The sequence below is a fragment of the Doryrhamphus excisus genome, linkage group LG8 (genome assembly GCF_037039965.1).
Source record: "Doryrhamphus excisus strain RoL-2023G ecotype Guam linkage group LG8, RoL_Dexc_Guam_v1.1, whole genome shotgun sequence".
In the NCBI taxonomy this organism is placed as follows: domain Eukaryota; kingdom Metazoa; phylum Chordata; class Actinopteri; order Syngnathiformes; family Syngnathidae; genus Doryrhamphus; species Doryrhamphus excisus.
The window spans coordinates 1,420,291-1,435,366 of NC_136364.1; the positions used below are offsets into that span (position 1 = coordinate 1,420,291).

The window sequence follows — 15,076 nt, forward strand, 5'->3', positions numbered from 1 at the left end:
GAGATGGCCGAGGGTGGAATCGAACTTGGGTCTCCTAGCTTTTAGTTAGCATTTCTACATGTATTGTTTTACAAAATATCAAAGTGGCGCCCTTTGATTTTTCACTTTGTGGTCCTCGCTGGACAAAGGTTTAGACACCCAGTTCTCGCCCTAAAACTCACTGAGCAAGCATCTTCACAGCAAAGATGCTCACTGAAAGGTCTGCCAACATTGCCATCGGACAATAACAACAGTTTCCTGCTGTTTCTGCAAAGACAGAAGCCATCCGCCAAAAAACACAAACGTCAAAAGCTCAGATTTTTAAAGAAGCAGTCGACATCAGGCCCTCTGTGGGGGTTCATGTATTGGTTTGTGTTTTGGACACACACACAAACACACACTGGAGTGATACGTACTGTATGTCAAAAACAGCAGCAAGTGTGCACGCTCTCACACACGCAGGTGCCTTGAGGGGAAATCAAGCCGTCACCTCCCAGTGACCTCGACCAAACGTACCATTAGAAACACTGCTGCTCTAGTTCTGAATGCCTCTGCCGACAAGATGGACTTCAGTAAAGTCACCGATAATGATGGAATACACACCGCCTCACTTCAGGTAGTAGTTTAGTTGAGTTTGTTTTTGTTTTTTTTCAAACATGCATACGGTGTTAGTACATCAAAATGTTCACAATTCAACATGTCCACAAACACATCACTTAGATATGTTCATATAGATATCTCAGACAGATATCTTCACTCTGTGTCCATACATGCTACTCACAAAAAGGTGGGTCATCATGGAAAACCATCTAATAGAACACAACAAAAGTTGAATATATCAATTATGAAATTAAATAATAAATACATGAACTACTGTGGCTAATCCTGTAACTCAATAAATATACGTATTTTTGGTAAAAAAAAGAAAGAAACAAAATAAAATGCAAATAAATACTGTAGTATCGTTCACTGTGGGACCGGAACTGAAGGAGTCTGTTGGAGAATAAGCTTGGCTGCCCCGCTATTGTCCGATGGAGTGGATAGGTGAGGTTGTCCATGATGGACAACAGTCTGTCCAGTGCCCTCCTGTCTCTCTCTTTTACAAACACCTCCAATTCAGTGCCGATAACTTGCTGTCTGGATCAGTTTGTCTCTTCGATTTATGCCCTTTTTGCTGGTGCTTCTCCCCCAACCAACCACAGCAAAGTAAAGGTAAGGCTTGCACAGACTGGTAGAAGATCTCCAGCAGCTTGCTGCACACACTGAAGGACCTCAGCTTTCTCAGTCCGATTATGCCCTTGTTGATCATACCACTTGTCCGCCGTTGAGGACCCTCCAATATGTCACCAACAGCGCAGGCGTATAGGCACCGCTCAATGCTAACAAGGCAGCTTTGCTATCTATAAGAAGCCAAAACGATCATACCCACAAAGGTGTGTGATCCATGGACGGACCAACAATTGTGATGGTTCTTTGTGTACTGTCCAACAGTCCTCGTCATCGCAACACCTGACATGCGTTCAAGATGACGCCCAACAACCAATCGTCAGCTCCTCACCACAGCAAAGATCCAAACAGGGGAAGCATACATTGACCCCGGGCACTACGGAGTACCATCTGCAGACCGTTGAGAGCACCAATCCAACAATCAACAATCAAGACAAGTCATGATGTTGATATTCCATTTATTCATTGGTTTTCTACCGCTTATCTTGTTCAGGAGTTGGAATCTGAGTATGCCCTAGACTGTTCGGCAGTTACTTGTATACTTCTATACTACTACTGATGACACAAGCATTGCTCGCAACTCGGGGATTCAGTATCTTCAAAGGATACTTTCAAATAGTCAAAGGAGGACTGAGAATCAAACCAGGAACCATCAGATTGGGAGACAACCATTCTACCACCTGAGCCAAGTTCGGCCTGAAGTAGCTCAGTTGAATAAAACTCTGAAAAAATCTCAGGTGGGATCTCCTTGTCATGCTGGTAACATTGGAAACCATCAGGACCATCAAGGGAGAATAAAACTTTCTTCCACCTTTCAATGTCCCAAACGGTCAATTTGTTGGCCTTGAAGGAGACGAGACCTTTGGAGTCTTTTTTTTTGTTCTTAAAAGCCTTACCTGGCAGACACCATCTGATGGTTATTGGACTGTACTGGACACCAGTAACAACCTTTTGTTTGGGCCGAGGATGGTCCCAAGTCTTGACGGACAGCCAATGGGATCATCCAGCTCAGAGCCGGTGACATTTTGTTGGGTCTAACACTTTACTTTTTTTGTTCTATCAGCCTCAGGATGTTGGAAGAGAGAAAGTTTTTTTGCCTTTGCCATCAAGAGGTCATGACAGTGTAAATACCTGAAACTAAATCACATTCAGTCCTCATTTCTGTCAACATTTTATGATGTTAAATTTTGATAAACTGATGAACATCCTATTTCACTTAATGCTTCTTTTTGCATTTGGAAGTTCTACTTAGAACCTCTAAGATCCAACAAAAAATGTAAATTCTTGCAATTTTTCAACTGGTGTTAACATTTTGATCTGGAGTGTATCAAGAAAATATCAATAAACATTCCTCTGTCTGGTAAGCTTCCTGCCTGATTTGATTAGGCTAAAGACGAAGGTATGGTTGGGGGTGAAATACACCACGGTCATGCTCTTTTACTTCCCTTCCCCTGCAATCTCCAGCTTCTTCTTAATGGGAATGGGAAGTTTGGGATGTGGAAGAGAGAGACACGGGCCTAGCCTCAACCTAACCTCCCCCATATGGTCTGGGAAGGGGTGACTTGCAAGCCTCCAGGCAACTTCCAACCCATCCCAGCTGTTGGCTTTTCAGGGGCAGAAGCACCCCACAACCACCCACCCCCACACTATTTGTTTTTGGTGGGCTTGAGAACAAGTTTTTTTTTCTTTTTTTTTTTTGTTCTAGAAAAGTCATCAATTGCCATATCCTCCACCAGATGCTGACCCCACAATTCCTGTTTCTGAGCAGAGCTTTGGAGGAAGGATCAGGGGGAATGTTTCTGATTTGGGAGAGACTGCTGTCGGCACATTAGCCGTAATGCAGAAGCTAGTGACAGTCGCTCATGTTAACTGATTGCAGCCCTGCTCGCTGCGCTGCCAGGACAAACATGCTGTGTATTATGGCTTCAAAAGTATACACCACCATATCGTTGTACTTAGTAGGTGTAGTACACGCCTAACAGTGTTGTTCCGCACATCCAGTGGAACAAGGTCGACCAAACTTTTTCCAATTAGGACTGCATCACGAGGGGGCCAATCTAAGACACAGCAGCACAAATATGTACACATTAGAAAAGGGAGTTACAAAGGACATCTCCACAGACTAGCGCTGTCCTACCTAGTCATAGTACCGTTTTGTTCCTAGTTGTGTCCTAGCATGAACTGATAAGCCTACTCGATGACAGAAGAAACATCAGGAAACCTGAATAGTCCGGCTGTCATCCTTTTAATGAATTGAGAGTTGGGACACTACAGACAGATTCCGACCAGGGAATCCTTTATCTATATTCATTGTGTTGGTGTGTGGTTTATTTGGTCACAGAACACACATAGAACGATGAACACCTCTATTTCTGTCTCCTTTATTCCTTCTTTCCTCCTCATAAAAACTGTGCTGATGAGGCGTTTAAGTACAGTCCAGTGCATAGAAAACTATTATCCTCAATTGATTTCTATTCTTAGTCTTATATTCAATTATTCAGCAATTATTCTCTATAAAATGTGTTTTGTGTTCACATTTGTGGATGTCTGGAACAGATTAATTGGATTTGGATTAATTTGATGATTATTGGGAACATGTATTCCGTTTTTGTACTTTTGGGGTTCGCCAGACTAATTAATGACAAAAAGGTAGCTGTATACTGTACACTTTATACTATCCTCAATTTGTCGTTTATTATAAACAAGAATGAAAGGGTTAAAAAAAAAAAGAGAGAGCGAATACGGGTAATCCGTTGACCATGCAAAAGAGATAAAGGCAGACAGAGGTTTTAGCTCCACACGGGAGATTGACCTCATTAGAAGCATTGGGATGCATACACACACACACACACACACACACACATAAACCTGTGAAAGATACATTAGATGCTGTATGAATAAAATATGTATGATATATGCTATATGAATGATATAATGTAATAGAGTAAAATATATACAATATAAATGTGTGTAAGCTTTTCATCATTTATCCTCAATTTCCCTCACGGGTTTAAGAAGACATTTTTAATACATAACATGATGCCTGAATGCATTCCGGTGTTAAGAAACATATCAAAGTCGTATTTCAACAGCAAAACTTCATTCTTTTACATTTTGTTAGCATGCATTTTGTGTGATAAAACAGCTGGGCTGACGTAGCGTGTGAATAACATGACGAGACAAGCGCCATATTGTACGCTAAGCGGGAAATGTACGCAAACCCAGGCAAAAATTTGGCATACATTTTCAACTTGAGCCAGAAAACAAGCTAATCACGGTTCCATGGTACAGTAAGAACAGGCTGTCGGCCATTTTCCCTTGCCGGTGCCATTTTTGGAGTACAGTCATCCCTCGCTGTATCACGGTTTTTGAAACATGAATTAATGAATAAATGAAATATGTTTCCTGGTTGACTATGGCCGATAATTAGTCCAGAAATATTGAAAGACAAGTCTTATGTAGTATTTTGGTCACTAGCGTCAGTAATGTTAGCTTACCTTACATGACCTTAGCTTGAAGACATGGATCCTTGCAGTCTGACATGATAGACTAGAAAAAAAAAAATCATTCCTTGTCTTAGTCTGTCTTCTCCACTCCGTTTGAAACCCAATCTTAAGTTAAAAATAAATAAATTGGAGGCTAACTGGTAAGCTCGGTGGCTTACTAGAGCGGCATCTGTCTGTTGTATCACTTTGGTGATGTCGTAGCCTGTGCATAAGCAAGCAATGTGATGTAAACAATGTCTTATTTTCTCTTATTTGCTGTAACTATACAAACATTTTCAATGTATTGACATAGAATCCTACAATGTCAAGACAATGTCTTGAACCAGTCATGATGTGCTATATATATCACTATATTGACACTTACTATGGTACCCATTATGTCATTGGATGCTCATATCACCTTGTACTTCGGTACGAGGTACATTATTTAAAAAAAAAAAACAAAAAAAAAAACCTTAAACTGTATTACGGAAAGCAGGAAGTGAACAAATGTAACAGTTACTGATTGTAAAAGTGGTACCGATTATGTAATTGGATGCTCATATCACCTCGTATTTCAGTACGTGATGAAAAAATTTTTAAATAAAAAAAACAACCTTAAACTATATTAGGAAAGCAGGAAGTGAACAAATGTAACAGTTTTTTGATTGATTGTAAAAGTACCAGATGGAGGGGTAGGATTTAATAAGCTTTGCTTCTTCCTACTCCTTTTGGACATGTGGAACTGTGAACTGATTATGTGATGCACCAATTGTAATCTGATGCATGTTCAAATGAAATAAAACCATTACCATTACCATTACCATTACTTCAAAGAAAAGCGTTCGGGTCTGGAACTAATTAACTGGGATAAACGAGGGAAAACTGTATTTGCGTGTGTTCTTTGTTTACTGTGTCAAGTTCTAATGCGGGGGACGGGGTAGCCGGGGATGACATGGCCACCTGGGCCACACTTTGGAGACCCCTGTGCTACAATCCGGCCAAGACGCGGATCGCCTCGGGTTACAAATCACAGCATGAAACAAAATAAAAGCCTGGGTAAAGACAGCGCAATCTAAAAATATCCAATTAAAACATCCATCATGAGAAAAATGACTTTGGAGAGTAAAAAAAAAAAAACTTTCCTGTGTGTTCAACTTTCCTGTCCTCAAACGTCCACCCTGCATGCGCTGATGAAAAATAGATTGTGGGCTTGTTAGCGAAGGCAGATCCAGGTGCCAATGCAGTATGTATATCATTGAATGGCATGTTTGTGCTTCTGCACTATGCATGAGACAGCCAGGCCTCATGCAACATTCAGCAGGTCGGGGAGGCGGCAGGTGAGGCCGACACAGCCCGCAGCCAAAGACGCCTGCTCTTCAAACGCAGCGCTGTCACAGCTGGCTGGTGGAAGCACACATTTAGAAGCACGACTGGGGAACGGCGCACGCAAAATTGCCTTTTTCAGCCGCCCTCGTACGCATTGTTACACGTACAAACACTGGCCTCAGCACAGCGGGGGCCGCATGCCACACAAAAGCAATGTTTCGACTTGAGTCGCAAAATGCATCAAAGCACAAAAACACTCACGTACACAAGTCGGCTGGCCACATGCACGCTCAAGGTTTCACCTCACGCACGCAAACACACACAATTCGCCAAGAATGGAATTACAGGGTAATACTTCATTATGGCAGCACTGTAATTTGGGGAAAATAAGCACTTCAAACGACTGGCAACCCACACACGGACACACGGACGGGCTTACTGTAAACGTGCAAGGAACTTTGAGTTCTTTTGGGACCATTATCCTTTTTTTTTTGGATTCCCAGAAGACTCCATGCTCCCACATTGCCAGGTTCTAATTGATGGAGATAATTACACTCAAAAACACTGATTACAATTAGGAGACGGTGAAATGTCAACCGGGGGACATGCTCTCTTATCGAAACTCACTCCTCCAAAATAAATGCACCACTGTGCGATGAATACTTTTTAAAAAAGTACAATGACAAATATATGAAAATATACTAACTAAATCTCTATACTACGTTCCACTGTGTATGCTAACGCCACGCCTCCACTCACTGAGACAATGTGACTTTATGACTGAAGGTCTCACTCTGTTCATGCCGTTGTTCTATGGAACAAATGTGCTGAAAGCAACAAGGAACACATACACAGATGCACATGGCAATATAAGGGTAACAAATTAGCTACTTTGTTTACATTTGCAGTTCATTTGTTCATTTGGGGTTCAGCTGGGATAGGCTCCAGCACCCCCGCAACCCTCATGAGGATAAGCGGTTGAAAAATGATCATTTATTATTATTATTATTATTATTATTATTATTATTATTATTATTATTATTATTATTATTATTATTATTATTATTATTATTATTATTATTATTATTATCCAGGCCTAGTGACCACAACATATTTCTTTCTGAAGGAGATAAAGTTACATTTCTTTCTTATTGTTTTATCATACAAATATACACCAGATCACATTATTCATAGCAAAATATTCTTAATTTTTAGTGTGCAATCTTAATATAATTAGCATAATAATCAAAAACTAAGTAAAATTTAAAAAAGCAGGAGATTTCTTTATCAAAAACATGGTCACCCTCGACATTATCATAACTGAATTTTGATTGGTTAAAGTTAAGCAAGTGTTAAGACTTCTATTTGAAAGACAGGTGTTCTATTCATTTTGTTACTCTGCACTAAATAAGACATTTATTTGCTTTCTACGTATTAAGGTTACAGTCGTCACTCATGGATGGTGGGTCATTTTTTACCGTTATTAGAGCCCTGTAGACATGAAATAACACCCCTATATACCCCTATACAGATCAGTTGCAAATAGGTATGTGGTGTTATATTTGTAAATAAATGGTCATTTTCATGTAAAACAACCGTTTATGTGTTGTTTATGTTGTGGCAATGTTGTATGGTGCATGTTGCTAACATTGTTAGCATGCTGACATTACCACAGTAGCATTTTAGCCATTTTCATGTGTACAAACCGACATAAACACTTAGTGCTGTCATGTTAGTGTTAGCATGTTAACATTTGACACTTAGCTCAACCATGCGAGATGTTGCTAACATTGTTAGCATGCTAACACTAGCAGAGTAGCATTTTAGCTGTTTTCTTAAGTAGAAACTATCACACTAAACAATATCATACTTCATTTTACATTTCAGCACGGCTTCAGCTGTTCTGCACACAATCGACTCATATGAATTCTGCATTTTGACAGTTGTGCCCTTTCAACTCATTTCATTGTTTTTGTTTATTAACACGCAATTTCTTTAACACTGCCATCATCTACTTTACTATAAACCTCAGACAGAGTTTCAAGTGAGGAGGAAAGACGAAAAAAATGCCAAAAACGTACCACTTCCACACAGAATTGGAGGAGAACCACAAAACAGCAAGCATTTATTCATTTATTAATTTTAGAAAAACTGCAAGAGTGACGTTGGAACCACTGCATTGGGAGGGGGTGATTGTGTAACGGCACACGATCATCACGGTTGGGTTCATTTTGGGTTCAGTCAGGAAATAAAATACGAACTCTGCTCAGCGTTTTTAAAACAGTTTTAATGATTTTTAAAATAAAACATAAAAAATGTACATATGAAAAATGGCAACTCGTATAATATTTTATAATAGTTTATATCAAGGGTGTCCAAACTTCTTCATGGTGGAAATAGAAAGGAAACTGTGTCTCAGCCTTGTGATACGGAAGTGAAGAAACATGATTATGACTACCAAATTCACCGCTGTTTGCCACATTTTTACCCTGTTTTTTCAAAAATATGTCCAAAAATTTTACTTTTCTTCTTAAGTAATATGCGTAAATATTCTTTTTGTGATATGACTTTATTCCCATAATATTGTGTGACTTTCAGATTAATTTTTTCCTTGATGTTTCAACATTAGCATAATAAAATTACATTACTTTTTGCGATAAATTGCTATGAAGTGTTATAAATATTATTCTTGTAGAATTACATTTTTTATTGTTACATGCCAACTTTTTTCTCTTCATATTTTTGACTTTATTCTTGCAAAATTACTGCACATTTTTGGATTTTTGCCATTTTTTTTTCTTGTTAAATTATATTTTCAGAATGTGCCGTGGGCCACTAAACAAACAACCGCATGCGACAAATGGCCCCCGGACCACACTTTTGGACACTCCAGGTTTACAGCTTTACAGTTTGGGCTTGGGCTTATAAACTTGGATGAGAACACTGAAGATACAGTAGGTCTCAGAAAAAGTCTTCCTGACAACAAACATACTACCAAGGAATGGATGATGGAGTGGCTCAAAAAGAAAGTGGCCTGCCAGTCTCTGGACCAGAATCCCATTAAAAATGTGTGCATGGAGCTGAAACCTCGAGTTGAGAAATGACCTAGACATTTAGGATTTGGAGAGTTGTACAAAAACACCTCCTGAGCTGTCCTGCTGAGCAACTACAAGAAACATCTGGCCTTTGGTGGCTTCCTCCAACAGCTAACCTTATTTCTTTAGAATTCTGTGAGCTGTGGATGAAGGAACTGCAACATTATATGATAGAATAACTTATCAGGGTTTTTTTTTGTAGCTTGACTGCATATTTGTGTCTCTTTTCCACTGCCATTTAGTCATGATGTTTCAACAAAGAAGCCCTCTACCACTTCTTCATACATTATTTATAAATAATACAACATGCATGCACAGAAACACCATTCTTGGCTCACAAGCGTAACAATTATACACTGACGCTGCCAAAGGCCCACAGGATGCTTTGTCCTCACGAAACACATTTTTGCTTTCTCTTCATGTGAGCTGGAACATAGAGGGCGTTTTATGCTTTTGCACACTTCACACACTTTACATACGAACACCGTCAACACACTGGGAATGTTGCATTGCAACTAAAGCCACGGAAAATAGTAACACTTTTCTCTTAATATTGAGGGAATTAGTGTTATGGAAATGTGGAATTTAGGGAAAAGTAGTCATTTGTGGGAAATGTTCGTCCAAATGTCCTGGATGAGCTGAATGTTTTGGTGTTGGAATGTTTTGAATCGATGTGAATATTTTGATGCGAAAAAAACATAAAATGTGTAAATGGCTGGGACATTTCTTGGAATAGTAAACATTTTGACATTGGAATTGTATGAATCGGTTGAAGTAATTAGCAAGTTTGTTTAAAAATAGAATACTTTTAGTACGGGATAAGAAGAATAATAGAATAGAATAAAAGACTTTCATAAAATTGTACTGCACATGAAGTACAATGTTCCCTCGCTACATCGAGGTTCACCTTTCGAGAATTTGCTGTTTTTTATATTTTTTTAAATGCAATTTTGTATGTTTTTTATTTCCTCAGCGTATGAATGTTTCTTGTGTTCTAGTACATTGTGGTGGATTAGTGCCAGCTAGTGCCAACTATGGGTGCTTCGTATTGTATTTATTACTGCCACCACTAGAGGGTGTTATACTCATTTGAGAATTGAAGATGCTCTACCTCGGTTTGTGTTTACGTGGCCGTACGAGCATATTAGGAACCCACAGTACATGATAGCCCGCTAAATATACAAAAGTCACAAAAGTCCTTTTGGATAAGGGAGATTGTGATTAGCTAACTGCGTGAGCTGCTTGCAAACCACAAAAAAAACAACAGAAGAAGGAGCAGCTAACCAGCTAAATCAATCTTATGTTCAAGGAGTAGGACGAGAAGAAGGAAATACGATGGGAGGAGTAATATGTTTTAACAAGGACACAAAAACGTTAAGTCAAATTAAGTTATACATTAAATTGTACATGTGTCTTCTGTGTCCTGATTCTCCTTTGTCGCGTTTCCTGTTGTGGTCAAAGCTCGCTAGCAAACTAGCTAACTGCGTGAGCTGCTTGCAAACCACAAAAAAACAACAGAAGAAGGAGCAGCTAACCAGCTAAATCAATCTTATGTTCAAGGAGTAGGACGAAAAGAAGGAAATACGATGGGAGGAGTAATATGTTTTAACAAGGACACAAAAACGCTAAGTCAAATTAAGTTATACATTAAATTGTACATGTGTCTTCTGTGTCCTGATTCTCCTTTGTCGCGTTTCCTGTTGTGGTCAATGCTCGCTAGCAAACTAGCTAACTGCGTGAGCTGCTTGCAAACCACAAAAAAAAAACAACAGAAGAAGGAGCAGCTAACCAGCTAAATCAATCTTATGTTCAAGGAGTAGGACGAGAAGAAGGAAATACGATGGGAGGAGTAATATGTTTTAACAAGGACACAAAAACGTTAAGTCAAATTAAGTTATACATTAAATTGTACATGTGTCTTCTGTGTCCTGATTCTCCTTTGTCGCGTTTCCTGTTGTGGTCAATGCTCGCTAGCAAACTAGCTAACTGCGTGAGCTGCTTGCAAACCACAAAAAAAACAACAGAAGAAGGAGCAGCTAACCAGCTAAATCAATCTTATGTTCAAGGAGTAGGACGAGAAGAAGGAAATACGATGGGAGGAGTAATATGTTTTAACAAGGACACAAAAACGTTAAGTCAAATTAATTTATACATTAAATTGTACATGTGTCTTCTGTGTCCTGATTCTCCTTTGTCGCGTTTCCTGTTGTGGTCAATGCTCGCTAGCAAACTAGCTAACTGCGTGAGCTGCTTGCAAACCACAAAAAAACAACAGAAGAAGGAGCAGCTAACCAGCTAAATCAATCTTATGTTCAAGGAGTAGGATGAGAAGAAGGAAATACGATGGGAGGAGTAATATGTTTTAACAAGGACACAAAAACGTTAAGTCAAATTAATTTATACATTAAATTGTACATGTGTCTTCTGTGTCCTGATTCTCCTTTGTCGCGTTTCCTGTTGTGGTCAAAGCTCGCTAGCAAACTAGCTAACTGCGTGAGCTGCTTGCAAACCACAAAAAAAAAAAACAGAAGAAGGAGCAGCTAACCAGCTAAATCAATCTTATGTTCAAGGAGTAGGACGAGAAGAAGGAAATACGATGGGAGGAGTAATATGTTTTAACAAGGACACAAAAACGTTAAGTCAAATTAAGTTATACATTAAATTGTACATGTGTCTTCTGTGTCCTGATTCTCCTTTGTCGCGTTTCCTGTTGTGGTCAATGCTCGCTAGCAAACTAGCTAACTGCGTGAGCTGCTTGCAAACCACAAAAAAAACAACAGAAGAAGGAGCAGCTAACCAGCTAAATCAATCTTATGTTCAAGGAGTAGGACGAAAAGAAGGAAATACGATGGGAGGAGTAATATGTTTTAACAAGGACACAAAAACGCTAAGTCAAATTAAGTTATACATTAAATTGTACATGTGTCTTCTTCAGCAGGATCTCAAACCATGACATTAAATTGTCTGACTAATTATTTTCTTGCTGATGATGCTCCCAACTCCCTTGACATCATCAATCGTCATTATTGGCTGCTCCCTCACCATTCTCCCAATCACCCTTACCCCCACCAGATGAATGCTTGCATTGAGCTCCAGACTGAGCGTGATGGATAGTTATCTTGGCTTTCTTCCATTGATCATGCTCTTCTACTTCATTCCAGTCTTGGGCAGGTCTACAATCATCAGGTCAGCTCTTTGGTCTTGCCCGTGGTAGTGGATATGTTTGAGAGTCTTTGTGTGTCCACATAATGGGGTGACGGTACTTTCTTAAAGGGACGGGACTCATTTGTGTGTTTGATGGACACATAACCGCTCTGTCACAATGCTATCTGGTGGCTGGGGGGATCAAATACTTCATCTTCATCACAATCAATGAAAAGTTTATTATTAACCCTTACTTGGTGTTTGTTTAAAAATAAACATTGTCTGTTACAATAAAAAATACCACCTAGAGTAGAGATGCAAGATGTATTTGTTTTCATACCGATTCTCAAGACTGATGTGTTTTTATTATATCAATTTTAGTAAAACAGTATTAAGTCATAATTCCCTCATATCGTTACGATGATTTACATATGTCCACAATATACAGTACATACAGACTATACCGGTCGTTGGAAGCTTTTAAACTCAGCAGGGGATCAAATACTTATTTTAACTGATTTTTCGGACACCCTGGTCGGCAAAAATTATTGTGAAAATATGTCTCGGTTTTCGTAAAACCAGTGCACAAACAAACAAACTAGTCGAGTGCCCGAACAGAGTTGGGCAAAGCACGGTAAACAGATTCCAGCCAGGAGCTGCTGCGTATGTACAGTCGTCCATTTAACGTGGTTTATTACTTCCAGACCCAACTGCGACAAATTAATTAATTTTCACAATATCAGGTTCCATGTTGATAAATGGAATATTCTCCAGTATAGTTAGAGCTCACTAGTTAGCCTCAAGTTTATTTATTCTAAACTTAAAAAGACATACATGTACCACTTCCACACGGAACGCGAGTAGAGCTTTTTTTCACTCGATCACTGGGACATTCCAAGACTGACTTAATGACTTTGCAGTGTTAAGCTAATGTTATGTAAGCTGATAGCTTTGTCTCAATACTGCCACCTAGTGACCAGAATACTACACATCACTTGGATTTCAATACGTGTCTACCACAAAACAGCCATTATTAATTCATTTGAAAACCCGTGATACAGTGAGGGAGCAATAATGAAACTATGTATACTGTATGTATATGTATATGCATATGTATTCGTGACATGTGCATATGCATATGTATGTGCTTTGAGTGTGTATTTTATCATTCATTACTATGATTTCATTGTCTGCTAATTATTTGATGAAGCAAACACGTCCAATTGATGGCAGATGCCGGCTGGGTACGAATCCTTCTGTGGCAGAGTTGAACGTGACGGAGCAAGACAGACAAATACGTAGACGTGTAGAAAGCTGCTTATCTTCCTCTCTTGCTCTTGCCCCGCCTGTCCTCGTGTCTCTCACACCAATGGCAAAAGATGATTGGGTAGTGAGGGAGAGAGGGAAGGGTTCATGAAGGGACGACGTAAAAGATAAATATGTAGAAAAATGAAAGATTAAATGAATAAAATGGTAGCGTGAAGAGCTCGGCTTTCAGGAATAACCTGCGGGAGACAGGAAATATGAAGCAAAGTTGAGTTTCAGATGTCTGCTGGTGATATGTCATGCTTGTGTACATTTTTTTAGTTTTTATTTTTTTACAGCATGCAAACCTATACTAGGTTAATGGACAGTCTCTAAATCAAAGAACCGGAAGCCGTGGAAGTGGGAATGTTAGCCGGAGGAGCAGCCCAGACAGAGCAAGACGGGAAGATGATGAGATTTCACGCAAATAATCTATTAAAGTAGGCCATCACATGATTCCAAGTAGCAGCCATAAAATGGAGTAACGGCGTCAAATTAGCAGTATTTTCCATAAAGTAATCCGTCGCAATTCAAACTGCCCAGCTTCATTCCATCATGATATTAAAAAAGTTATAATAAATGACGTAGTTTGGTGATTGAATATGGCAAAATTTAAATTAAATTAAATTAAATTAAATTAAATTAAATTAAATTAAATTAAATTAAATTAAATTAAATTAAATTAAATTAAATTAAATTAAATGTAATTAAATGTAATTAAATTTAATTAGTTCCGCACAATGTTAATAAATGTAACATGAATAAACAATGCATACAAATATACCAAAATATGCATATTTTGCCGAAAATAAAATTAAAAAAAAATGTAAATAAATTTTGAATGAAAAAATAATAATAAAAAATTAAATTAAATTAAATTAAATTAAATTAAATTAAATTAAATTAAATTAAATTAAATTAAATTAAATGTAATTTAATTTTTTATTATTATTTTTTCATTCAAAATTTATTTACATTTTTTTTTCAAATTTTATTTTTGGCAAAATATGCATATTTTGGTATATTTGTATGCATTTTAAAAATTAAATTAAATTAAATTAAATTAAATTAAATTAAATTAAATTAAATTAAATTAAATTAAATTAAATTAAATTAAATTAAATTAAATGTAATTTAATTTTTTATTATTATTTTTTCATTCAAAATTTATTTACATTTTTTTTCAAATTTTATTTTTGGCAAAATATGCATATTTTGGTATATTTGTATGCATTGTTTATTCATGTTACATTTATTAACATTGTGCGGAACTAATTAAATGCTATTAACGAGGGACATGACTAACGAAGCAGTGTAGTGGTCTCATTATTGAGACGTCGTCCTCCTGTGTATCGCCCCTTCAGGTGTGAAAGACTTCAATCTTATTTGTGTATTTCATATCTGAGTTCATTTAGTTCCCACTGACACTACAAGTCCACTTACGTACATGGCGGTGGTAGGAGCGTAACTCGTGAAAAGAAGGGGTGTGTGGGGGGTGCAGATGGAGAGATC

General features: G+C 38.1%; 1 protein-coding gene across 3 annotated transcripts in view; it reads right to left on the bottom strand.

Annotated features, from left to right (window-relative positions):
- bcas3 (BCAS3 microtubule associated cell migration factor) overlaps window positions 1–15,076 on the bottom strand; it is a 208,434-nt gene that overhangs the window by 76,461 nt on the left and 116,897 nt on the right. The window contains exon 23 of one of the 3 annotated variants that reach the window (XM_078792602.1): window positions 8,196–13,764. The exons of the other annotated variants lie outside the window; for them this stretch is intronic. Within the exon in view, the coding sequence (XP_078648728.1) occupies window positions 13,754–13,764 (11 nt within the window). The 3' untranslated portion in view covers window positions 8,196–13,753. Of the gene's footprint in view, window positions 1–8,195; window positions 13,765–15,076 lie in introns of those variants that run through there. 3 annotated transcript variants of the gene reach the window in all.